General features: G+C 42.7%; 1 protein-coding gene across 1 annotated transcript; it reads right to left on the bottom strand.

Moving 5' to 3' along the window:
* Positions 1–477: 477 nt before the first annotated feature.
* Positions 478–27,301, bottom strand: LOC125770911 (insulin-like growth factor-binding protein complex acid labile subunit). The gene is made up of 2 exons (XM_049440980.1): positions 25,921–27,301; positions 478–3,940 (listed from the first exon to the last, which is right to left on the bottom strand). The coding sequence occupies exon 2, from the start codon at positions 3,899–3,901 to the stop codon at positions 2,270–2,272; it is 1,632 nt and encodes a 543-aa protein (XP_049296937.1). The 5' UTR covers positions 3,902–3,940; positions 25,921–27,301; the 3' UTR covers positions 478–2,269.
* Between the last annotated feature and the right edge of the window lie 656 nt (positions 27,302–27,957).

Genomic DNA, 27,957 nt, shown 5'->3' with positions numbered 1-27,957 from the left:
CAGTGACGGCTATAGCCAGGTTCCGAAACGTTGCCAAATTTGTGCTCATTATTTGTGTTTGTAGACTAGAGTTGCACCGAAAACGACGAACGGCCAGTATTTGCCAAAAATTCTTCCACCCAACAACAAATAAAGGAGTTCTTAAAAACAATGTGAATATTGCTTAAAGCTCCATACGTTGGAGGCAACAATAATGGGGTGGATTGTGGTTGCTCTTTAATTTTCGGACCAGTTTTACATTCTCCCTTCCATGGAACCGTGGCAGGGATCGTTCGTAGACGTGCCACGCCGGAAAAAAAGGTTCAAGCCGGTGTGAAAGCACCGATAAGAACACTAGGACAGTGTCGGCGCCTGCACAGAAGGTGAGCCGGCGAGTCACTCGCAAATCGTTTGTTTTAATTTTTCCCACCATCATCACCTCTCATCACATCCTGGTACTTTGTACACCCAGACACAACCCAGAGTAGCTGGAGCCTTCTTCCCGCCTAGCTGGAATTTGTGCAGACCAAAACCGACCACCTGTACCAAGGCACCAACCCGACACGCATCCGTAACCGCACGGTTTGCAAAAGTTTCGCCCCAAATAAAAAAAATCTCCCACAGAACAGGACCTGGCCAGCAAAAAGGTAAGCCATTTCTCCCTCCATTCTGGAGCAGTTAAAACACAGGAACGTCTGTTACGAACAAAACACATACCGAAAGCTACACGAGCCAATACATACCCGGAGAAAAACTAAACGAAAAAACAAAAGGAACAAACGGATAATCATGGCAAATGTGGAACTTTTCCACATTCCTAGTTCCCTTGCTGTGGGTTGTGGCAGGAGAAAAAAAATATGGCAAAGCATTGTGGTTAGTTGCTGCTCTCTGGCTTCATCCTTTCAATTTCCATCCCATCAGCAAGGGGAGGAACAGTTTTTTACGCCTCCACACATTCCCCGTGCTGGAATGGTTGGCGTGCGTCTTTGGATTAGCGCGAAAGGGATTAAATTCTACCACTTTATCTACATAACGCTCTGCGACGAGACGTGTTTGCAGTGCTTTTACCTTTTGATTATTATTTCTTTTTTTGTTCTACGCTGCTCTCGTTACACTTCAACACATTATAATTACAATTACCGCGTAAAAAGGTAGCCTGACCGTGCCAGAAACGGGTGCGCACATCGTATCGGACGTATTTACCGTGCATCGTCACTGTTTCTGCCAGCACTGGTGAGTGAAAGCGATACGAGTTAAGAAGGGAAAATAAAACTACATCCGTACCCTCCGTGTGGAGGATTTCAATTGTTTTCCCTCTTTCTGCGTGTGCCTTTTGCAGGCAAAAAGCAATTAACTTTGATTAAATTGAAATTCGGAGCTTAGAGAGAAAAACAGTGCCCTATAGTTGGAAAGTTTGCATGATTCGTTGATATTGTTTTTTTTTTATTCTAATGTTGTATGTGGTTTATGTTTTTGTTTGAGTCGACGCTAGGAATATTAAGTACTGAAGGAGGCGTTAATGATAGTGCAGTAGTAATAAGGGACGTTGCATTTCGTTTAACACTCATTGCTAGATTCGTAGAGCTATTATAGTTTATCTTTTTTCATATTTTTCATCTTTATTATTGCTGTTGTTTTTCATGTTTGTAAGAGGGGAAGAATGGTAGTCTTCCATTTCGTGAAGGTAAGTATACACTACGTGGAACCACTGTCCATTATCCGCAGAGAGCTTAGTGATAGGAAAGTATTGCTTATTCTAGTACCTCTTCAATACTAACATTCATCTAATTAGTCTCAAAGTACTGATGGCCCTCTCATCATATGCAGTCAAGGCAAGACCTTTGCGTTGGAAAAATTGATCATCTTTAAAATTAGAGTACACGTCACCATAACACAACACACTGTACGTAATATCATACATCTGATTTGTTTTTTTTTTTTAAGAAATATACATCCACCTAGAAAGTGGACTTCAAGCCATATTATACAGCAAAACTGTACATGATTTTCCAGCACAAAACATCACAATCAACTTAAAGACTATCGATAGATCGAAGGGAATGATCATTTGGAATGTTTTCGTATGTAACGCTTATCGACGTTTAATGGTTTTACAGTTATTCTTAATCCACTTTACGAAAGATGGTATGTTCTTAAATAAATTATTCATAAATGCAATAACTTTTAAAATGAAAGTTGAATTTCCTTCCAATAGGAGAGAGAGGAGAGAGTGATACAGGTAGCGAGAACCAACTTACACGCTAGCGTCGCATTCCTCCAACCTTCAATACTATAATTCCGTAATCGGTAGTGGCTTGTTGTAGTAAACGCTAGGGTTCTGCTGCAGATACAATGAATATCCATTAAGAATCGGCTGTCCAACGCCACCATGATAGAGGTTACTTGATCGGATGACATAGTCATCATCGGTGAGTGTTTTCTCGTAGTCCACCACCGTTGACAGCTCCGAACGCCCTATCGGAGGAAGAACAGGTAAACCTGCCGGACCGGCCGGAGTTGTACTTGCTGCTGCCTTGCTCTTGCAACCATTCTTCACGTACTCCCGCAACAGTCCCCGGAAGCGGTAGAAAGCCAGCGCAATTGCAGTGACGATCGCCACCAGCGGTACCACAACCGAGATTAGATTCTTGTTCTTTTCAAGCATATACTCGCACTCCCACTGATCCGGCAGATGGTGAGGACAGCCGGTTGCATTGTAGCTGACGCGGGCCGCCGATTGCAGTCGCTGCAGTAGTTTCGAGTAGTAGCAATCGCAGTTGATTGGATTATCGGAAATGTCGACTGTACGAAGACTGTTCCACGACAGCATACCTTCGTCCAGTCGCTCTAGTCCATTATTACGGAGACTTAAATGTTTCAGATAGAGCAATCCAGCAAATGTTGACTCCTCCAACACGGTCAGTGCTTTGTTCGATTCAATCACTATCGATTCCAGGTTGGTGTTTGTCTGGAACGCTGCTCGTTCGATGCGCCGCAAGTATAGGGATCCTTTCAACTCGAAACGTTTTAGGTTGGGAAGCCCACGGAATGCATGAGCCGGAACTGCTTCGAAGTGGTTCTGTCCGATCGCTAGCTCCTCTAGACGCCGAAGTACCGCGAGTGCGGATGATGGTACATGCACGAATCGATTATCGGCCAGATTGAGTGATTTTAGATTTTCAATCCCTTCGAAAGTACCTTCCGATACATTTGGTAGCAAGCTACTCCGCAGATCCAATAGTGTCAGCTCCGATAGTACCTTGAACGCACCATCTTCAACGGTGATCAACGAATTAGTACCAATGTACAACTCGGCCAGCTTATCTACGGGCTTGAATGTATCTGCCGATGGTATCACACTCAGCAAATTATCATCCAGCAGGAGAATCTTCAAATCCCCAATACCCACAAACGAGCTCACAGACAATCCAACGCTAGCGATCCGGTTCTGGCCAAGGTTTAACTCTTCCAACTTTGCCAACGGTGTGAACGTAAGTGCATCGATCTGATCGATCAGATTACCGCGCAGATTCAATACCAACAACTCACCCAATCCCACAAACGTGCGGTTAGAGATAGTGCTGATCTTGTTGTGGTTCAGATGCAACTGCTGTAACTTGCGCTGATGTCCAAACGTGCGATCCGGAATATTGAACAAATAATTGAAGCTAAGATCAAGCAACGTTAGCTCTGAGTAGAATTGTATCGATGAATCGATTATGCGGATCTTGTTGTTCTTTATCACCAAACGCTGGATGGACGGATTGAGCGCAATCGGCAACACATCTAGATGGCCCTCTTCACAATTTACGTCCAATTTTTCATCATCACAGTGACAGCGGTGTGGGCAATGCAGAAGACTAGATGATAGATCCGGAACGATTAGTCCAAGAATAAAGATCCAAGATATGATGAGCGTCATTTTGAAGAACTATGCGGTTTTAGGGGGATTATGAATGATCTGTAAATAAATGAAAGTACAACAGTACGCAATTAGTTTCGTTCTCTAAAAATCAATTTATTGCATTTATTGGTAAACATAAATTTAATCACGGGCCTACTCTCCTGAACCGTTAAACATAAGATGGTGAACCAATTCACAACGGAATGAAAATTATTTCTCAGCTATAAAAGCTATAAGTAGTACGTTACTTTGTAAACTAAACGTTGCATACTTCCAGACGAATTGAACACAAAACACAATCCAGCAAACTTTCGAAATGTGTGATATAAATAAAAGCCCAACGTACAAATTAAATTAAACTTTACAAACGAATGAAATTAAACACGGTTTCTATAAAAGTTTGCTTTTCCCATCTCGAAATACATTTCCACACACTTGCCTAACCATCTTGCCAATAAATGCTGCGCATGTGGAAATTATTTATTCAACACGCAATCCATTCGCACACGCTGACACGATATTAGAAAAAAAAACTGCAACACCAAGATACGCACACTTCTAACGCAATTTGCACCGGGACCTTTCGAGTGTTAGAAATCAAATTACACCTATGGCTGTTGAAGTGACAAGTATCGTAGCGCAAAAAAAAAATGGCAACGAAGCTTTTACCGTCCAAGGCCCAGTAACGGCGAACGAGAATTCGGTGGTGAACGACTGAAGTCGTTATCGTTAACGCGATATGGTTCCCTCTGCAACATCAACAACACGATAAGCTGGCCGGTGTGAAAAGCTAAGATGAAATCGAATTTTCCATCCCATGTCATGAGTCGTCCATCGTTGTTATCTGTTTTTTTTTCTCTCTCTTGAGTGAACTTTGAGTAGGATCCGCCGAATCGCTTTTCAGCCAAAACGGCTGCGTTCAAGGTGCTGCACCACATGCTGCCAGATACTGGATGGATTAGTGTTTTCGAGGATTCATTTCGGAGTCGAAAGTTGGATCTAAATTTTGCTGCGAGTTCTGGCAACGATTAACTTTTGCCTCCTTCTTATTTTAAAACCATCCGCTCATTCCTCGCAGTTTCTTTTCTTTTCTCGAGTGTTATACTTGGTGGAACATTTCGATGAGTCAAGTGCTAAAACTTCAGGCAACTTCTCATTCCCTGCTTGGGTTTTTTTTTGTTGAGTGATTTTTCCACGAAAATCCTTCACGAAATCGCATTCCATCGTACAGACATTACTGACTTTACTGGATCTTCAGCGTTCCACCGAGGAAAGAAGCGATTCCAAAACAGTCTAATGGCACCAACACGTACCGAATCCGAATGATCTCCCACTCCGCAAGACAACTTTTCCAATAATTCCGTTATTTACTTCATCTGACAGCTTAAAGTGGAGGATGATAAAGTTTAAGCAATTTCAATGGCAAGCGACAATCGGCAGGCAAGCGTGCCTCTTCCACGTTCAAATCCTGCAAAGATTCTGAGCTACGTCTGTTTGCCCTGCTGCAAAGGATGGAATGAGCTCCCAAACATGCATACGCTCATACTTGACTTTCCAAAATGGATGGCATTTATTTTCAAACACACACATGCATGCATGTACGAGGTACATGTAGGGAAAATATGGTTCGGACCACTTCCGGTTTCAAGCAAAAGAAGGCACATATCACACACTTCTTCAAGGTTCCCTTTCCTGAACGAAAGTCTTGAAAGTCGACTCAGCTTCAGAAAGTAAAGCTGAAAATGAATCGGTAGGACAGAATGGAAACTTTTGAAAGCATGACACACCCGTCGCCATGCCTGCCGGGAAGGTGGAAATGCGTTCAACCTACGGGTGCCTACAGGAAGCTTACTTTAATAAACGATTCAATGGGCTAAATTGAATTTGATAACGTTCTGTTCTTCCCAGAACCTGCTAAACCGAGCCTACCACCATTCGCAAGTCCCAGCGGTCTTTCACGACACATGTAGACATCATCTTCTCCTGCCGGCCCAAGTACGTGTACCCATGTTCAGGGTGAGTTCTTTGCATTAAATTGTCGTCTTATGGATATCTTGGCTGTAGTACCGCATTGCCGGAAGGAGTCCTACTTTCGGATACGATATAGCCGACCCACCTGTCCTGCTGTGTGTAAATCCAACACCACCATATGTACCTCACAAGCGGCCTCTTGTTTCTACACTCCTGCCTCGGAATCTTCGCTGGGCGTACACAAGTATACTACCGTACAACATTTATTGCTTTCCACCAAGCTTGCCAGTTGACTTGTGTCTCACCGGAATGGCCCCGGGGAGTTTCTTTACCACTCTCAAACAATTCCCCAACAATCCCCGGAGTGTAATCAATTTTTTCCCACCTTCATGCATCCCCTCTAACCGTTAACTTCGCCCAAAAAGGAAAGAGCGGGTAACTTTCGGCTCACATTTCAAAGCAAATTCGGAACCGAGAAATGTGCGAAATAATGCGCACCGCATCCGTACCGTGCGGGCTTGAACATTGCTAATTCAGGACAAATAAGGCCGCTAGCGGTGTGCGGTGGAAGACAACTACCTCAGTCCAGGATACGCTGCTTTGTAAGCTACCAGATACCAGTGTACCACTCAGCATCAAAGTACTGTTGGTACGGTGGTACGAGCGAAAAAGTAAACGTCTGGAATTTCGGTGAAAAATCTCTACCACCATCTCGACACTACCGCCGCCCAAAAAACCCAGCCCGCCAATGTTTTTACCACGTGACGATCTATCGACTTATTTCTTCCCGGAGGCCATAACGGTGAAAGAAGGCGCGAATTTTCTTCCACGGCTCATAGTGCCGCGAAACCCATGTACCAACATGGCAAATGAAATGAGCAGCCTCCGCTAAACAATTTCGAACCTTCCACAGCTCTGTCAACTTGCCCGCATCCTCGCTCGGTACGGTTGATAAAATGGAGGTGATTTTGAGCTAATCTACGCCCGCGATCAAAATCTTCCATCAAAGCAACAACATGGCTTCGGGGCGAAATTATTCTGTTTTGCTACCCACACTTTGCCGTTTGATTGCTAAACAGTCAACAATCTTGCCAGCAACGGATGAATTCCGAGACATCGATCGATAAAGAAAAGAGCATTGATTTGGCGCTTTATGCTGGCGCAACTTTGTTTACATGTGCTGCCGAGCAGCATTGCTTCAATTATTTTTTTTGTGTATTGAAGTATGAATCTAATAACAGATAGTTATTATCGGCCAGTCAACCAGTTCATTGTTTTACTACTGTAAGCTAATCAAATTAGCAAACGTCGTTCCATAGCCCCTTTGTGAAATATTCGTTCTCACAAAGCACCGTAAATTCGACTCTTATCTGGACTCATCAATGCAAAATCCTTTTGAAAACTTATGTAAACCCTTTAAAAAATGTATTATATAGCACGATAATAAATATGATCTTGTGCGTGTCTACCAAAAAGCATTCATCATTTATAAAGAATAGTTTTGAAATCCTTTAGAGTTGTATAATGTTGTAGAAACTACAACATTGTAACTAAATATCTTCTGGGGATCAAATCCCATCTGGACCGTCCCTCCGTAGCAAGGACTGACTATCCAGCTACGTGATAAAATAAGTCTCGTAATCCAGAAATGACCGGCATGTCCTCAGAGGTCGTTACGCCAAGAAGATAAGATATTATGGTTTAGAAGAAAAAACTATTAGTATAATATTTAGAAACAATGTACTTGGGCTACCTAATGAGTTCCTAACTTTCGTTTAGCATTTTTTTAGATAATTTCGATTTAAATTCTTTCTTAGCTACCTTCTTTCTTCCTTCTTTTTTTGCTCCCTTTATCTCTTTCCATTACTGCTACTTTCGATCATATCAAAGACTGATCATTTTTAATATTATATTTATTAAATTGTCACTTATGTTGGGAAATAATTTTTGGATAATAATTTGGAAATAAAATATTGCCCAAAATAAAAATAAATTTATGAAATTCAAAATTTATGCATTCTGATGATTGCCTTCTATGTATTAAATTTCTTAAAAACGGAAATGTTGTTAAGCCAAACCATCTTGGCCCCTTAAGCAATCGATTTCTTGTCACATTCAATCACCGGAATAAACATACCCACACCGAAGTTAATCATCGCTCAAGCAACATAACTTTGCCGACACGAAACTTTGCCTTCCGTTCCTTCAATTCACACGCACCGTACACAAACCGCACGCCATTCGCATCAGTGGCCAGTGACAAAATGTGCTGTGACACGCCGACTCGCATCCTTTTTCCCTTCCGTTGTCTAGCTTATCCGGGAGATTAACTGGCGTTGCTTGGCGGTTCCAGCTCCAGATGTGTTGACGCGTAAACCCCAAACTTCACAAATAATTATTCTCTACCGACCTTAGGCGGGATAATTGGATGTGGCGTTTGTGAGGGTGGAACCAGCAACTTACTCAGCTTGATCGTGCCTGATAGATAGAGTCATAAAAACAAATACTGGAGCTGCATATTTTCTGCACCAATTTGCTGCAGAGGAGTATCTCTGCACGTCTGCCAATAGCTGACGGACAGCCGTCTTCTCGCGTCACAGTTTGAATGGAGGATATCCTAAAGACCTGCTCAGTTATTATTTGATGAAGCACAAATAGCTTAAGCTGTCCCTTTTGCTATGCTCGCCCAATTAGCTGACCTATAATACAGCGCGCGCAATGCACTGTGCACCGGTCGAAAGAAACAAGAAGCGTTCCCGGAGTCGTCGCAGTGCCATAAAACCAAAGTTCTTCTGCAGAAGATGAAATCCTTGGACGTGTGAACAATCAGACCGTAAATTTTATTGCATCTCCTGCGGGACTGAGATCCTGCTGCATCACCGGAAATGTGCCGGGAAAACGGGTTTGGCAGCTCTTCACACCTTCCCAAAAAAAAACGACGGAAACGAAACCTGCAAAATGTTTGTGACGATTGTTTGAGCACTGCGAACAAATAATAGAAAAAAAACCCACACACACACACATGATCTAAAAAAGGGAAAAATACACACAAAAACCGAATAGCACGAGATGCTGCCAACTTTTCCCATAATTAGGTTAGCAGGTCAGTTGAAATTTATTTTTATGACTTTATTTTCAACATCCTGCGGGAGAAACGCTAACGTCTTTTTCTGTTTTTTTTTGTTTCGTTACAGTATCCTGTTTCACGCTTAAGGTTTGCCTTCACTCTCTATCTAGCATAAGATAAAGCATAGCAAAATGTGTTAAGGTGAACCCCAAAAAAACGGGCGAACACTATCTACGGATACTCATACACATATCAACCCATTATAACCGGACGGATACAAGCTGCCGACCGGAGCGGCAAACAATTCGCCGAAGCAAAAATTGTTTCCTGTAAAATTTTTAACAAACTACCGCATTGCACACTGTCACCGGGATATGCATCAGAGCCATTCTGGTCTACCAGCCCTTTCTTACCCTCCGTGTGCCCGCGATGAAGCCAAAACGAGGGTTGGGAGGATACATTAGAAAGTAAAGTGCAGCTCGTTTTGTCGGTCCCCGGTCCATATCACCACACCGGCCATACTTCCGCCATTGCTGCGAGTTCACTCACCGATACCAAAAGCGACGGCGACGACCATCAACAAAACGTAGCAAACCATTTCCGTGGACATAAATAATTCCCCGGCCATTTGTTGAGCCTCCCCTACCCGGTCTTGTTCTGGTTGCCATTTTGGTGCATGTTACTATTTTTTTTTTGTTTTCCTTACCCACACTCAGTGGTATCCTTCCCCATGTTACTATGTTTTTCCTTTACCACCACTCACTGTTGTGCGAAAGATGTCCCAACAGCTTTTGTGCTGTTGCTGCAGCAGATTCAGTCGGTGTCACAGAAGGCCTACACCATGTTTTGTCTATTACAATTGTGTGCATTGCGCACCATACTTTGCTGCAGTGTGTATGTGTTTATGCAATTGCATTATTTTTTTTGTAATTTAGATGCTGTTATCGCACTTTTTGTTCATTCGCATGTTATGTAGTTCCCATTGCTTGCTATTCTTTATTGTTTTGTTACGATATTCATCCGTACAGTAATACAGCAGAAGTTTCTGTTTAGATTTATGTAATATGATAAAAACAACAATGGCGAAATCATTTCAACACAAAAGATTTATTATATTTCAATTGAAATCCCATCTTCTTTTACTAGGTAATTGTTCAGATTGTGAAAGTATTGCTAAAACAAAGAAATACGAAAATTTCCTAATGTACATACAAAAATATTCATACTAAAAATATTGTACAGATGTTAAGAACAATTCATTTCAGTACACGGTCCACTTACACTTGTAAAACCACCGCTTCGTCGTTGTTAGTCATATTAGCTAAGTAAAATACCACCCAGAGAATGAATTGCATACTTTCAGGCGTTCATGCCTTAACTAATCGGATTATATCGCTTACGCCATGTAAATGTTTAAATATAGCAATGTTGGATATATCTCCATCATCACCAAAGCCAGAAGAAATTAACATTCCAGTATAATTTTCCACAAAGTTTTAAAGCTTATAACACCACGCCACAATTTAAAGTTGATGTTCCCATTCGCTCAATGAAAACCCGCCCGTACGTTGGTGCTATCTTTCCCATTGTGCAAATTTGATTTTCCAGCATATTTCACCTATTGTATCACTTTTCTCTCTATGCAATTACCCCTAATAATATGTACAAACTTTGAATCACGCTCACCATGCATACGGACCGCACCGTGACAATTGGCCCCCGAAACTGAATACAACGGAACCGCTCGCACCCACTATGGAATCGCCCGTCCACATGCGTTAAACGGAATACTAAACGGTAACAATCGAATGCAAAATATCCCACCAAAAACATCGGGTCGCGTACAACCATGCCGCAGCACGGTTGCTCCGTGGACAGATGATATGCCATATAAAGATGGCTAACAACGAGAGCGATGAACGATGGGAGGATGGTGTGGGGGTGGATCGAGAAAAAAAAGACATCCCCCAATATGAAACACACAGGAAAACAAGGACGAAAACAACACCCACGTCCGTGGCGCAACAAACAAACCGTACAAGATTAAACCACGTTCAACCGCCGTAGCGAATCCGATTTGTCTTGCAACACAACACGACGCATTTATGAATATTTATGCGATTCCATTCCACCACCAGTTCGCGTGCACTTGCTGTCTGTTGTTTGCATGCGATGGTTTCAGTTTTTTTCTTCTACTTTCTCTCACATCTTGCACTGCTTTCCATTTTCCAACCCCCAAAAACGGTTCGGGATACGTAGCCCAAACGATCGCGCTGTTAGTGTGGCCATGTCCTTTCAAGAGAAGTCCTTCGGTACATGCAAGTTTTGCAGCTACCATCCCTTCATTCAAAACCCATCCTACCCAGTACGGTTGAGAGTAATCGTTACCGACAACTTGCTAATGAATCTCCAACTATCGAAGTCTTTCGAAGTGTCTCCCCGTGCCGAACCGTTCCTTTCATTCCGTCCAGAATCGGTAGTAGCCCGTGCGGATCAGATTTCCTACAAATAGCGGCGGGTTGTCACGTCACTTCTGCAGCATAGTTTAAGCTCACAAACACGTTCCGACGGCTATTGCAGCCGTTCCGTAGCTCAGGTGCGTTCAGCAAGCGTACGGAAAACAAACCGAACGTGATCGCATGCATGCTCGGGAACACTGCTGCGGCCCGCACCGGGGCAAGTATGCAAACAAGCCACCATTTACCCGGGCGTACCGCAAAAGCGATAGCAAGACGAAGCTATCCCTTCGCCGAACGCATCACAGCACAGCTAGGAAAACTTGACTCGCAAAGTGTTCAAGTACCGTGACGGGATCACCTCCTGCTCACCCAACAGCAATGGGTTTTGGGTTTGAAAAATGTTTTAAATTAGCCACCTTACCAATCCCTTTTACCCCCCCACGGGTTCGGAATTACCATTTCCGGAAAATGCAAACCTTTATCCATACCTGGCGCACAAACCTTCATGTAGCTGCCCGATCACTTTCTGTCAGAAGGTAAAATTTCAAACTCTACAAACAATCCTGATTCAAAACCCGTGGCGTGTGCACGTTACCACATGAAAGCAACCGTCGGGGAAATGAGAGAGAAGCGATTGAACAAACAATGCACCACACCCAGCAGTAGACTTACCCCGTAGTAAACGCGGCGAACTACTAGCAACATCACCCTCCGAAAGATTAAAGACACATGGATGAGAGAGAGAGAGAGAGAGAGAGAAAGAGAGAGAGAGAGAGGAAGAAAAAAATCTCCTCACTAAACACCACCTTCTGCCACCGTAGCTTCACCTACTAGGGGATGTATTTTATACTTCAAAAATGACAACCCTGTACACCATCAACAGGAGCAGGACCCATTTCGTGGTCGGCTGTACAAGGGATGCGTCCTTGATGACGAGCGAGACGGAACAGCCGGCCGTACACGCGGTCTTTGGCATATATTTGCGTACGAAATTTGCTGTTAATAGCAGGTTCAATTTGTACTTCCGTATCGGTACCGAGAACCCCTCGCAATTGACTAGTACACAGGAGAAACTCACTGTCATCGTGTACGTACACATCGCTACTCCTCCGCACGCCTGTACCACAAAATTTTGCAAACCAACCGGAACATGTACACCGCCCAGCAAAGGGTATGGGCCATGTCGTTCGTCCTATACCGTGAAGGGAGTCTGCAAAACATCCTACCAATCGTGTACACTGGTTCGCTTACAGCTACACTTCAAACGGTGTCTTGCACGGTGTCACCTTCTGTCTCATCGCCACTGTTTCGTTCACCAGCAGGACTGATGGAAAAGTTTAAAGAAACAACACCCATTACTTGGTGGTTCACCTTAATAAAAGCTGTGTCGTTCAGGGATGCTAATGTGTGCGGGAAAACCACACCACACTACAATGGTTAGACAACCCATGACGGAAAAAACCTGTCAATTTAATCACACTCATTAAATCTGGAAGGTATTCCAGACGTGGAGGATCGTTTTGTCATTTATACCACGTCTATAAACAGAACACCATTTCAAGTAGTAATAATAGGTAAGAATAAGTAAGGTACTATGGATAGTCTTGCACAAACACGAAGCCCTGATATCTAAGGAGATATTTAAATACTCACCCATGTACAACACGGCAAACAAATTTAACCATTCGGTTTGTGACATACTGGGGGACAAAACAAACACAAAATTCTACCCGTCACCAATGGTAATGAAAATGGAGGAAACCGTTTCGATGTCGCATCAAAGAGATTTTTCATCATTAACCTGATCCATCCCGTATATTGCCGTTAAAGGGTACAAACACACTTAACGGGTGTCGAGTGTGAATGGTTTTGTATTTCAATATCACTCTTGAATAAAATTGGATAACCTACTTTATTTTATTAAATACCATGTAACTAACGGTTCACATTACAGATTACATTGAAACAATTATAGGGCGATTATTAAGGTAGCAATTGCATTATCATTCTTTCAAGTGGTGTAGCTTTTCATTCTACCAATTGATATGTGAGCCGTGAATAAATTAAACAATTTTTAACAACAACTAGAGATAAATCTGTTACACATTATCTAAAACCTAGCAATCAGTAGCTGTCACTGAAATTAGACGATTTTTTATCAGTTTAAGAGGGGCAGCGTTAATATATGTTCTGTTGCAATTATTTAAATTTTTATTTTGTAACCTAAAAAAAAGAAAAGTTTCGACATTTTTTACAAGGATCACCCAGCTAGGATCACCCAGGTCATGTTCAAAAACAGATTATATGTGAAAACTATTGCATACTAACAGGCGCTTGTTCAACGTTAAGAAACATTTAAAGCAGCAATAATCTTACTAACTATATTGATTGAAAAAGGTGGTACAATCGTTTTACGAAAGCTAACATTTTTCTAGAATTTAGTAGAACCATTTATTCTCCTTCATATCAAGCATACAGGTTCAAATTGAATTTTTATGAGAAGAATTTTTGCTGCATTTCTGCATTTATTTCTCATCTCTAGTATTTCTCTTCAAGGCTTAACGTTACAAGGCAAAATAACAAAAAAAAAATGTTAACCATGCTCATTAATCTACTCGCCAATCAAACTTTAAACGCAATAAGTACACAACTGAAACGCCCACGGTGACATCTAAAATAAAATGCTACATGACTCAGGCAATAACAAGTGTACGACCTACCCCGTCCAATTGGTAGGAAAGAAGCACCTAACTAGCTCCACCGTAAGAATACACCTACAAATAGCAAGTACCCAGTGCCAGTGACCATGATACAACGTCTGAGAGACACAGCCATAAAATACGTCAGCAGGGAGTTGCTATCGGCGAGACACCGAACACATGTTTCTTTAAAGGTTTATTTCAAGTCGCATTTGAAAAACTGCCAATCTTCCCGAGAGGTCCTCACGCAGGGTAAGTACGTACCTCGTCACCCTAAGGACGTTAGCAGAGTGTACGTCAATCGATCGACGGGGCGAGAATCGTGCCGGGACTACTACGATAAAGCACTTCTTGTCCCATCGATTTCACCCGGTCGCATCATTAGACGATGACGGGTGGCCCACGTCCCGGCAGGGGTTCGTTTGATTAAAACCACCGAGGGAGTATCCATCCGTTGTTGCTTCGGTTGTGACGGTCGGGACGGGACGTGTTTGACATGTATGCTTTGTTTTTTCTTTTTCTCTATTTCTCTGTCTCTCTCTCTCGCTCTCTCTCTCTCTCTTCTTTCTAATGGTTTTGTATCGTATCATAGTCACTCAGACGAATGAACTAACAGGAATGCTAAGTCCTTCTTGCTTCAGACACCAGGAACCTTCAAGAACCGGTAGTAGATCGAAGTACTTGAAGCTCCGAACGTCACTTGAACGCGTGACGTACTGTATACACCCAGAACCGTACGGTGGCACGTGATTGGAGTACCGAGCGCGAATTTTGCGTCCAATTTTTCACAACCGACTGACATCGTCGACACACACACCAGGCACACTGGCAGTGCTTGACGGTTCCCAACAAGCCAGCTTGCCGACTCAATCATCAGCTTTAAAATCGACCTGATTGGACAACACTAAACGATTGTCTGTACAATAGCGGTGATAGGGTCGCCACCGAATACCGATAACAAATAGGACGATGAGAATTTTCCCCTAAACGCTCGAAAGCATTGAAGAAGTTACCATCTATCTACCGGAAAACTCTAACCCGCGTAAACTTCTCCCACCGAGTGATGACTCGCAGGAGGGAAAATTTAATTTATGTTTATTTGCTCACGAAACGCGCGGACGACCGTTTTCCACCGTGTGGCACCAGGCTAAGGGACGTCGTTTGTCGGGCGTGAAAATTCTACCAGCCAAAGATGAAGAACCGTACAGTGGTACGTCCTATCGGTACTAAAGGGATGTGAAAAATGAACAATTCGCAACCCATCACCAAAGCACGCGCACCCTTCAGACGTACTTCCCTTTCCTTCTTCCATCCCTTCCCATTCCTTCTCCAATGGACCAACCCACTATACCAAACTCGATAATGCAATTAGCTACTGCTTTGTGCTTCGGTGCAATTTACGTTCGACTGTCGGCTGGCTGCCAGCGGGTAAATTCTGCACCCTGCGGACCTTCCAAAACCGGAAGAACCAAAATCAACAACCAGGACGGGTGGAAAACTTCCGTTGAATTCCGTTTTCCCCAGTACCCCAGCGTTCATCTTACTGATGGCGTCCCGGATTGCTAGAAAAAAGGTTTATGTTTTATTTTATTTCGCTACTCATGGAGGGTTTCTGCAACTTGGCAGAGAGGAAGTTTGTCTGTGGCTAAAACGGGGTGTAGGTGTTGTGTGTGAAAATTGACTACTCCACACACAACACTAACCCGCCAGCCATCATCAACCGGCATGATGAGCCGTACTTGTACTTGTGAGGCGGTAGAACACGCGAATTTACGACTGTCGTTTTGAGGTTTTCGGGCGAAACGGACAGTTTTCGAAACGTATTCCATGATTCCGGCGCTAACTTCAGCGCCAGCAAAAAGGGCATAGCGGAAAACCCCGGACAAGCAACAAACACCGAACATGAACAATGAACATGAACAATAAAAAGTTGATCCAGAGAAAATGGGGAGATCCCATCGTGTGTCACCTCTTGCAAAGAGACAGGACACCATTCAAAATAGAAGGTACTGGATGAGTTTTTCCAACCGAAATTTTCATCCTTCTCGTGAATGGGAAAATTGGCAGTTCATGATAAATTGCTTTCGTTGGGTTTGTTTCTTTTTGTTTTCAGCATGCTTCCTCCATTTTTCTATTCCCTTCTTCATGGTCCACTTTGTTCGGAACGTCCACGCGCAATATCGTCTTACAACCCACAGGGATCGTCATATCAAGAAACGCATCGATGGGATAAATGGTTGACACTTGCTGGTACTGGAGCGCTATTTCAAAACCATCAAAAACTCCCAACTCCGCGACCACTCTGGGGCAATAGGAAATGCCATAAATTATAGAGTTCGTTAGCCAAAAAGCGTTCCGAACCTTCTTGTGACTTTCTGCCCAGCGTGGATACATTCGCCGTTTGATTGTTTCGCCGAAATATGATTGCAATTCTTGCTGGTGTTTTGGTTCATAATTCCATAACCCAGGAGGGGCTGGCGTAACAGAAAAAGAAATACTTGACTCCCGCATTTGACACTTCGCCGTGCGGCGTAAGACCGGAAAGGTGAAACAAGTTTTTCGTTCCATTTTCCCAACGGACGGTGAAGTTGACGGGACATTCTAGTCCCTGGACAGCTTGTTATAAATGTTAAAATGTTCACGTTTTTATTTGCCGTCATGGAATTGGTTGCGTTGGAGAAAGAGGAACGAACATACCGAGCAACGACAAAAAACACACAATTTAAATGCAATTTTGTCCTTTGTTGTCAGTTTGATGGAGAATGATACAAAGGGATCCATGTTTGGTGTACGAACTAGCAACTAATTCGTGAAGGATATGTCATAGAGTTCACTATCCTGTGTGATCCCGTTGTTGGACGTTCGGAAGACAAATCTTTCCATTCAATGAATTTCATAAAATCCTGCAATTTACAACACTTTTGTGATAGACAAACTCTATACAGTACACAACTTCTTTGTATGCATTTGGAATCTGTTACGGACAAAATAGTTCCTCGTAGCTTGACTCTTGCTTCAAAACTGCATTATTGAACGAAACAGTTGTATAACTTGGCTCTATTCATATGATTCTAGCAATCCAGCTACCATCCATCCAGATCAGACCCAAATAGTTTCGATGAAAGACCTTTACTGTTTATTTTTGGACACCAGCAACAACGGACCCTTCGTCCATGTCTCGTCCACTACCAGAAAAAAATTCAATAAACTGAACATGTAATCGATTGAACATATTGCAGAAGCATGTTGGTTCGGCTTCTCTTCATCACATTCCTGCCATCTCATCGGTGACCTTCCCAGTTCGTGTTGCAACTTCAGGATAACGAGCAAGGGAAGAACAAGAACAAGTAATCGGTCTCACACGGCTACGAATCGATCCGGAACCGTCCCAACGGTGAGCTCAATGGAGATTTTGAGGGGATTTGGGAATTAATCACCTCAAAAGTGGAAATCTTTTTTCGGTCCCATTATTCCACCGTATGAACGGTAACGTGAAGGCAGAAAGGTTCCTTACAAGGGCCAGCTGTTCATTCCCTCCGCTGTTCCGAGTCCGTTTTTTTTGTTGCTCAGGATAAGGCTCAATAAAAATCTTTTAAGATTCGTACCATGTCAACGCCACCAGAACTAGCTTCATCATCCTTGGGGCTTGGATACTCACTGGAAAATATCCGTGTAAGATTCCAAGAATGGAAGCGAGTAAAGCTCTTTTGCCTTTTTTTTCGTTTTAAACTTTTACAAAACGAAATGATCCGCTAGCTCGAAGAACCCAACTCCTCGATCACGTTTTTTTTGAACGGCGCAAAAGGACCTCCGAACTGGACGATTCCAGGTTAACCAAAGCAAAAACGGGTAACCAACCCGCTTGCGCGGTTACATCATGCATTCTACCGTCCTTTACCACAAACCAAATTTTATTCATCGTCTCCATGCTTAACCTAGGCCTAACAATGCTTTTTCCTTTTGCTCGTCAACACACCAAAAGGATGAGTAAGACGAGTGTTGAATAGAACCTCAATAAAGCATCCTTGTTGTACGTGTGTGAGTGATTTTCGGCTTTTCCATAACATTCTATCCTAGTCCTACGAAAGCTCTTCAATGCTACGGAAATGCAATGAAGAAGGTCCTTTAAAAAAAATTCCCCTCATACAAACGGTCCTACATGTTTGCACCGTCATCGGCTCACCTTGGAATCGAACGTGATTTTTCTCTCCCATGATTATCATGAATAATTTCAAGTGGCTTCCATCATCGATCCTTGCGGCTTTCTGGCGGTGACGACGAGCATGGATTACGCAGTGATTGGATTCAATTTTATGCTTCAACGAACAGCTGTCATCACCGTGAAGAACCGCACAGCGAACGGATGTGCAGAAATCGGGAACAGAAGTGGAAAAAAGAAAGGTACGATAAGACCTCTCCGGTTCACCCCTTTCGTCGAACATTTATTCCTTTATTTATCTGGAATGTTTTGAATAGTTTGACAAGGCGTACCACATCCCGATGTTAAGGGCGATGGCTTTGTGCTAATGTCAAACATTGCCCAACATTCAACAAAAAACCCCGAACGCATTACAGAACATCGTTCCCGGAAGCTGTGTAAACAAATATCGCCCTAACCGTCAACTGGAATGTACCGAAATTCATCCAGTGGAGGGCTAATTTTCTGGCCAATAAAATTTAGTAATTAAAATGTTCATCAACTACACTGTTTACGGTTGACAAGAAAATAATAATCTTTATTTACTTTACGGATTGCAACGAAGAGATTAAAACGCGGAAGGTAAATTTGACATTGCTACAAACTGTTGAAACGACACAATTCATGGTAACAAAGCAAAAATGCAAGAGCAAACAAACATGTTATACAATTTGTAAAGAAGTTTTCTAATGTTATTTTGCTAGTATCATGTATGGATGCATTTTTCATATTAAAGTAAATTTAAAAAAATTAAAATACACGTAAAAACAACTCGTCTCATAGTTTTCCTAAACAAATTAAAATTCATTTCATTCCAGACATTATATATAATAAAGATTAAGTTAAAAGCATTACTCAAAATACACAGATTGAGGAAAAATATGTATTTTTATAAAAGGAGTATTATTAAAAAATAAAGGAACATGAACAATAATAAATATAAAAGAAATGACATAGAGTAAAAATTAATAAATGTAATCCGTACAAAGTGCAAAAAAGAGTAAATATACAGACAAATCAAATATATAATACAACACTTATAAACCGAATTATTTGCAAACAATTTCATAAAGGTTTCAAATCTTACTAATAACCTTAATGTAGCACAAATCATATTTCATATTTTTATGTTTTTCACCATCCCCGACGCTCGAGATGTAAACTAAACATAACCCAAGTTCAAAGCGTTCCCATGGAGCTCATTTATAAATCTCATCAAACGTATCGCATCCGAAGGTAACATTTATCCAACCTTAAAAACAGCTTCCAGCAAACACACATGCACACGGACCTCCCAAAAAAACGAAACAAAGAGCTTTATGATTTCATCATTTTTCAACACACAGAAATGGCATTCTTCACGGAAACAAAAGGCCTGTTGAGGGCTCCGACAGGATTCAACAATTCCTGGAATAGCACCGTCCATGCTTCGCCTCCGTTTCAAATGCTGCGTTCTTATTTTTAGCTTCCTATTACGGGCTTGCCATTATGTTTATGTACTGTTCCACTGCGTACCACGGTTGTACCTGGTAGGTGTTTCTAATTTTTGTGAGCCATTTTCGAAACATGACTCGTTTGTTTCGAATCACTCCCAATCTACCAGTAGCTAGGCATTATTTTCAAAAAAAAAGCATAGATGTGTATAAAGATTAGAACCGTTCCCAAATAGAACAATTTCAGTTTGAAAAAATAAATGCGCACAAATTCATTGCCACCTTTATGCCACCGTGCTCGGCAAAAAATCCTCATAACGCATCAGAGCTACTGAGAAGATCCTTTGTGATGTAGGCTGTTATATTTTTACCATAACCAACTATACATCTTTCTATCTCGCAAGCTTTCCAACCATCCCTTATAAGCACAACGACATTGTGCTGCAAATGTTCGTTTGAAGTGTAATAATCAAGCTAAAAAATAAAATAAAGGAAACGATCTCCCAGCTCAATGAACGCGATATAGCCTTTGCGTTATATCAAGGACGCAAGTAAATCTATTGCTTTCATCGTGCGAACGATTTATGCGTTCACTTCTGGTCCATAAATATAGCCATTATTTACGACTGGTGATTGCACTGACGATCATAATTATCGTAATTGTCTGAGCCGCCCTCCGTATCGTACCGGTCGTTTTCTCCCATTTCAAAGGAACGTACTCCTGTACGGTTCAGCCGACATAAAGCAAGAGGGATGAAACTTTCCGCTACCGGCACTACAGCCAAACAACGATACTCAACGATGGTTTCCACTGCAGCTGTTGTGGTATGGCCAGCCGCGCCACTGTTCGCTGGCAGATTATATCCAACATTAAGGACGTTGTGTATAAATATAAAATGTATTATCTTTATTTTCACTTTCTCTACCACTCAAGTGGAAAGGAAAGCAGGAGATACGCTACTGCCATTCCTAACATCCCAGTTGCGGGTTAGATCCCCTAACTCAGTGGTATGTTAGAGCTGGAAAATTACCTTCAATAGGATCATCTTCCTCCAAGTCTGTAGACTACGAAGAGAGTTAGAGACAAAAAAATAACAAAATGACGCAACGGAAGGCACTCAGAGGAATAAATAATTAATGAATCATCGACATCAGCTTCACGATAGCGCTGCATATTGAGGAAGTTGAGACTATTCGATGTCTATTCCAATAAAAAAAACCCTCTGCGAAAAAATTCTACATTCGAGAAGACCGGAAAAGTCCTAACACCTACTCAGGAAATAAGTTCCCGAGCGATGAGAAAACTCGAAAAATTGATGAACTTTAATTACAAATTGCGGACCCCTGCAGAGGGTGATTTCCGACCTGGCCAGAGCCCAGAAAAGACTAACCCACTAGAAACATGGATAGCTTGAAGCTTTGTAGCAAAATTTTAACCGTGGTTCAATTTTTGAACCCCTAGATAATAAATGGTACAGCAATCGATGAGCACCTAGAGGAACGTTTATGTTGCTGGCCTACGAAAAGCAAAAATAAAATCGGTTCATTCCATTTCTATTAGACACATCTGCAGATTGCCAGTTGCACAATGCTTCTCACCCATGGGAAATCGCGGGTCTTTTGCTTTACCTGGACAGGGCAGAAACGAAGCACATTTCCCACCAGGACCCAGATTGCGGATCAAGAAAACAAAACATTGAATGTCATTCGGATAGATGTATGTGGTCTTAAAACCCGCCCATGCATGGCCGAGATTTTCGACCGACGAGATATCCTTTAAGATTATGAAAGTATAGCAAAGAATATAAAAATTGAAGAACAACAAAACCTAACTTCCTTACCAAAGAAAATGCAACAGCGCTCCTTTCATTGGAGTTAATTGTCTTTAATGAGCCAACCATATCCAAGGACGGACAGCATCTACACGAGTAACCCCCTATACAAGGCCAAAGGATCGGACCATTTACATTGAAACAAAAGTTCTGCAGATCAGAAGGAATCGAAAAAAAGGAAGATGAAAGAAAGGTAAAAATACATATTACATCCTTTGAAACAGGTGTTCTGACAGGGGTCGGTACACCAAGCGTCCGGAAAGTCCAATGTTTGGTGGTGCCCATTGAAAAAGTAATTAATTTTTACTGGCCCTTCTCGTGTGTTTTGCTCATTCTGCTTTCATTCCCGGGTTTGTCGATTCCTCGGTATGGTAAGGTAGCGTCCATAACAGCAATACCTCGATCCCACACCTTCCCTAGATCAACTGCCAGCTTCGGTCAGGGTCCTTGTTGCGCTTCTCGAAAACAATTTCTAACTGTCCGCTTCTCTCACTCGCTCTAATCCTTATTTTGGCTATGTGTACTGGTTCGCCGGCTTGTAATGAAGATACCTTTCCCGTCGGATAACATCTGACTTATCGCACCTCACCCGTACTCAGGTACCTACGTAGCCGAAAAACCCCACGATGCTATCGGCACCAATTTCAACCCGACTCCAGGACGACCCGGACACGACGTGTGACAGTGCCTGTGCTATGCGTTTAGAAAGGCCAACTTTTTAGCACTCACCACGCGTCCTGTTCTACGCTGTAGCCGAGAAAAAGGTTTCGAGTCCAGCAGGTTTCCGAGAAGCGTCAAAGTGGTCCAGCAGTGAAACTGGAGCCAACTCAAGAGGTGTCTGTATGTTGTCCGACATCGAGCAAAAGCAGATCGTTACGACGCGATAAAGATATTTAAACAAATTGCTCGTAGTAATCTTTTGCGTCCTTAGGTAGTTTTATCCCTGCCGGTGTCACGTGTACCATCGGTGACACTATTCGGTGACAAATTAGATAAGAGTAGCCGTTACCAATCCCTTCTCCGGTACGTAATCGGTGCGGTAAATGTTCGATGGAACATGTGTTAATCGGATACTTCGAGGCTGAGAATGTACGAAAGTGATGCTGCTAATTGGGAGAACGTGTATAAACTGGACAGTAATCGGTTAATGAAGTATGCTCTAGTATTCCTGGAACATGAATGGGTGAGTCTTCGTAATCGAAGGTGGAAAATAAAATACCGTTATATAACGTTAAATTAAGTACATGTAAATAGTATACTTGTAATACTATATACAAATTAGTTTCACAATACAGAAATATCGAATAGATTAATTCGACCCAATTCACTTTTCTGCCACCTTGAGAAACATATTGACAGCTGTCATTTTAAAATTTGGCAGACTAACGAGATCTGTCAAACTACTAACTTTTTCTTTACTAACAATGTAAGTATAAAATAAATGAGTAAAGCTGGTGACAGTGCTCAAATTTTGTATGGAATTTGAGCAGTGCTCAGTCGTATACGACTTTTTTTCAAAATTTTGTATGGGATTTGTCAGCAGTCAAAATCGTCGTAAGATTTTATCCGTCAAATCCCATACAAAATTTTGAAAAAAAACCTTTACGACTGAGCAGTGCCACCAGTCTAAAGCAATTTTTATAGGTAAAATACCTAAACATCAACTAAAAACTAGCAGTACAATAACTTTAAATTTCTCCAAGATTTTTAAATTTAAAACTGATTTGGAAGCTTGTAATATTTTGACAGTAATTTTTTAAGCATCTGTCAACATATTTTTTTTTTTTTTGCTCGGTTAGAACGGCCTGGCCGTATCAAGACTTATTTTACCACGTAGCAGGCTAGTCAGTCAATGCTACGGAGGGACAATCCGGATGGGATTTGAACCCGGTCCTGCCGTGTGGACGGGCGCCGTTTATCACATACATCACCGGGCCGCCCCAAAACAACATATGTGTCAACATATTAGGATACCAAAATTGTTTGGCTATTTGCGATAAACAGGTTAGTTAATTTCAAATGTTGCATATTGCACAACACCTAAAAGCTACAGCTGGAAACACCAAACAGCATCATGTTTTATTCAGCAATCTCCAACACCTAGCGTGAACTGCCTGTCAAATAAGTATACCAGTCCGATTTCGTGTTCTTTGATGCTATAAATTTAATATTAAGCTCTCCCAGCGCACCGCCTACAATGGCTGCGGCACGTTCCATGCATAAAGTCACCGTACAATGGCAAATGTAAATATCACCATGTTGTTTGCGGTGTGCTGTCATTGTACACATTGCCGGCACGATGAAAACCGATCAGGTGATACACCTCGGGCCCAAAGCTGTTTTCCACCGTTGGTGTCAAAACTCATTGTAATGTACTCTCTCTCACACATACGTCTACCGCTTCAACCGCCACCATGAAACCGTTTCGTATCGTATTGGATCGCCGTATTGGATGTCCCAGAGCGTCCTTGCCGTAGCTAGCGCCTTCCAGTCATAAACAAGCCCGTTTCAGCAGACTTCATTTTGCAATTCATTGAAAATTTATTCCAACCATAAATCGAATTTATTTATTTCCATGTATATTGATTTACCGTACCCGTAGCGATCGATCTGCAAAGCTCCACGCTTCAAAGAGACTTAAGCGCTATCCCGAATGCCGGTACGGTATATCCATTTCCTGGCCTCTGTTTGCTTTGTCGAAGTTAGGAAGAGGAGTACTGGAAGAAGCAGGTCCGGGGGTGCGAAGTGATGCAAGTAAAATGCCTACTGAAAGAAGCTCCACAAGCGAAAAAGGTGCCAATCCAGGTGGAACGCCTGTTTCTCGGAAAATTGAAACGAGTGCCACCACGTGCATCTGCCGTACGGAATCATACTAAGTACGGTAAAGGAAGAAAACAAAATCAAAGTACCAAAATCAAATATCAAAGCATCCGCGAATGTACACATTTACACACACACAGAGACAGAAAATGAAAGAAGCTCCTGCCCGCAAGCAGCTAAAACATTCGACAGTCACGTCCAGAGCTTTTATCACCACCGTCATCCGTCATGGTACACAAGAAGAATTTTCATTCCAAGTCACCGCAAGCGTCACCCCAGGCAACGGGGAGTACACATCTCCATGGTACAAGCTTTTGAAGAATTGCCCAAAGAAACAGACCAAGTCGTCGTAACACACGAAAAACACAGACGTCGACAAGGGTGGAGCGAATAAAAAAAACGTGGCGACGTGTTTCCACCAAAAAAAAAACGAATTCCTACAGATATCAGAACACCTTCGACGGCAAACAAAACCGGGCGGCGAAAAAAAATCAGTCAATAAAATTTCCGCAAATCTCAATATCAATGTCCCATCTGTCGTCGTCTCGTACAGATTTCTTTCCATCCTGCCACTGCCTCGCTAGCTGTTTGGCCTAGAACCAAAAAATTCGCGACGCCTCACTTCCGTATTTGCTCAAACCTTCCCTTATCGTCCCCAGCCGCCGCTCCGTTTTCCCGCCGGGCGGAAGTGTAAATGGACTCTAAGGTTCTGTACACACCGCTGCAACTACCCATAAGTTGATTCCGGACGGGCTCGCTAGATGGTAGAATTTCAATTTAGGGCGTGACACGGTATTAAATTCTACCGCAAATGTCGGCACCTTTCGGTCACGAGATTCGATCGGCCATCGGTGTACGCGCGTGTGTGAATGTGTTTGGCAAACCATTTGCCGAACTTTCACTTTCCCTTGTGCGTTGTTGTTGCTTTATTCCCTTACTTTTTTTCTTTGCTTTGTTCTCGCCTTATTTGCCCTACGGAGCTGTAAGAATAAATCGCCAAGCGGTGAGACACTGCTATATAAACACGTACAGTACCACCACAGAGTGCGGAAGCTTTCGCCTCTTTTGTGTCTCCCCATAGTGGGGTTTTCTTTTTTAAAACACACCCAACACCAAAAATCACCCACGGTACGGTGGAGCGTTTAGATTATAGCAGGGAAAGGAATCGCTTTTTGTTCTCTCCACTGCTGTGTATCCACTGGACACACCCTAAAATAGGGACGCCAACGGGCAACAAAGGCTCCATAATAAAAACGGAAGCTATATTCTCACTGGATCCTCCCTGTAGAATACACGTGGCAGATGGTGCAGATGGGTGGAGCAGGAGGATAGGGGTGGGGGTGGGGGAGAAAAAGGATAACTTCCCACCGTGTAGCCACGGTAATGTTGCGATATAAATAATTCATGACCTCCTTAAACGGGCGAACGAAACATGGAGCAGAGGGTGGGTTGAAACACAGGGTGGTATCCCCCTTTTCCGAAGAGGTGAAGAGTTGGGCGCGTGGAAAGCTATTTAAAGGGGGTGGAGTGGTATTTAAAGAATGTAATAAATACGAACCTCTTTCGGCTGCTTCACCGTACACCGTGCGGCTACTTTAAGTAGCTTTCTCCCCCACGACCAGTGCCAGACGTCACGCAGTATTCAATGGTGGTGCATTAGCTCGTTTATCTTTCGCATTCGTTGAGTGTCCTTTTTGCCAAATCCGTCAGTCCTTTTTTTCCTTGTGCCCGTTATTCCGCAATCAGCATTCTTCGCCCGTGGGGCTTTCCAAGTGGTAAAGCCACTCCCTTTCGCCTGCCTTTCCGGGCAAGGACGACAATCCGCTGTACCCAAACAAACGGACACTTCCGGAATGATAAACTAAATTCCGTAGCTGACCAGCGTACGACTAGCACAAATCAGGCCAACCGTCCGTCTGCTAGTGATGGTTTCATTCGTCAAACCGTCCAAACATTGGGTCTCATTGGTTCAATTTGTGCGCTTTCCGGTTCATCGAACTGGATAGGTGTTCGGTCAGCACTGACCGTGGAAAAGGCTCTATTTTTTCCTCGAAACGTGGAACCCGCAACCCTTAACTACCCCCGGAAACCCGGAACGTTTTCGGTTGCCGACCTTTCAGATTGACCCGGAGAACCGGAACCCTGGACACGCCTACACACGAAAGTTCGTCGCTTCCCGGGCTCGAAGGTGGCCACCGTTCGGGATCCAATGCATGGGCCGATTCTCCGTAATTTCCCGTGCAATGTTTTCAATCGTAGTCATGGAAGCAGCACAATGGATACTTTGATTGTTTTCCGTTATTTTAAGAAGCCGCACTAAGTTTGCTTTGGCACAAAATACAATGGAGGATGGGAAAGGAAAATTCGGAAAATCTTTGTTCCGGTTTTTTCTTCGTGAAAAATCACAAACACTTTCGTAGTATCTTTATTTTCATACACTTAGCACATTAATTGGCATTTTGCGGTGGTTTACTGAATTCTTTTGAATGATTTGTTGTTTGAACATTTTTAATGTTTTTTTTGCTTGATAATTTTACACACCTTAGTACACACTCACACACGTACACAAGCACACCCAGAACGCACGGGGGGCTTTAATGCTGCGAAAAGATGCGAAAGGATGCCCTACTGTCCGGTGACCGAGCGCAACCGACCCAATATTATGAAACATCCAGCTCGAACTAATCTTCTCTCTCTCGGAGCATCGCTTGTTTAGCGTCGCAGCAGCCTTCGCCTTTCGGGATGTACACACACACACACACAGAGTCTCGCTGTATCCTTTTGTCACCTGCTTTCGTCATTCACCGCTACTACCACCACCATCATCTTTTGACAGATGAGAGAGCACACAACCGAGAACGAAGCAAAGGAAAAGTAACACGCTCGTCAGCCTTGACTGTCGGGAAAATCGGGAAAAAGGCGAGTCCTCTCGCAAGGGTGACTAATGCTCTTTATTCCTTGCTCTCTATTTTCGAACACGCACACAAACACGTGCTTTTGTTGTTGTTTCATTCTTACTTACTGTTTTATACATTTCTTCTCTCCCTTTATCTTTGTTTCACCAAACAAACGCGGGAACCCTTAGTTTATTTCAAAAAGATCCCTTTTTGTAAAGAATCGAAAGGGAACAATACAAAAGGACCCTCTTTTATCATAATTCCTCGTTTGTTCGTTCTTGTCTAACTTCGGTGAAGTAACAACAAAACACAGCGAACAAGGAAACACAATGCGTTAAATGTTTTCGAAAATCATCCCTCTTACGTTAGGAATTTGGTTTGTGTCTTTGATAGTTAATTACTCTCGTATCCGTTTTTCGCCCCGTTTTTGTTCGGTACGAGTTTCCCGATTTTCCCCTAGCAATGCAAACACGAATGAGGCCAGCAAGCGTTCAGATCGTCCTTCATGTCGGCTGAGGAAAATGAACCTTCGTTAAGTTTTCCCCGAAGATTTATTTGGATGAATGATGTGTTCATCAGATGTCCTTTCGATTCTGCAAGAGTGGGGATTTTCATCCTATTTTGGTGGGGGTGAAACATTTCAGGACTCGAATGAATTCGGAAAATGTATAATTTTGTTTCGTATTTTCATATCCACC

The sequence above is a fragment of the Anopheles funestus genome, chromosome 3RL (genome assembly GCF_943734845.2).
Source record: "Anopheles funestus chromosome 3RL, idAnoFuneDA-416_04, whole genome shotgun sequence".
Taxonomy (NCBI): Eukaryota; Metazoa; Arthropoda; class Insecta; order Diptera; family Culicidae; genus Anopheles; species Anopheles funestus.
The sequence above is the reverse complement of the archived record's forward strand: the minus strand, read 5'-3'. Positions and strand labels throughout refer to the sequence as shown.

Excerpts from the sequence above, each read along its gene's own strand:
- LOC125770911 (XM_049440980.1), bottom strand. The coding sequence starts at position 3,901 with ATGACGCTCATCATATCTTGGATCTTTATTCTTGGACTAATCGTTCCG.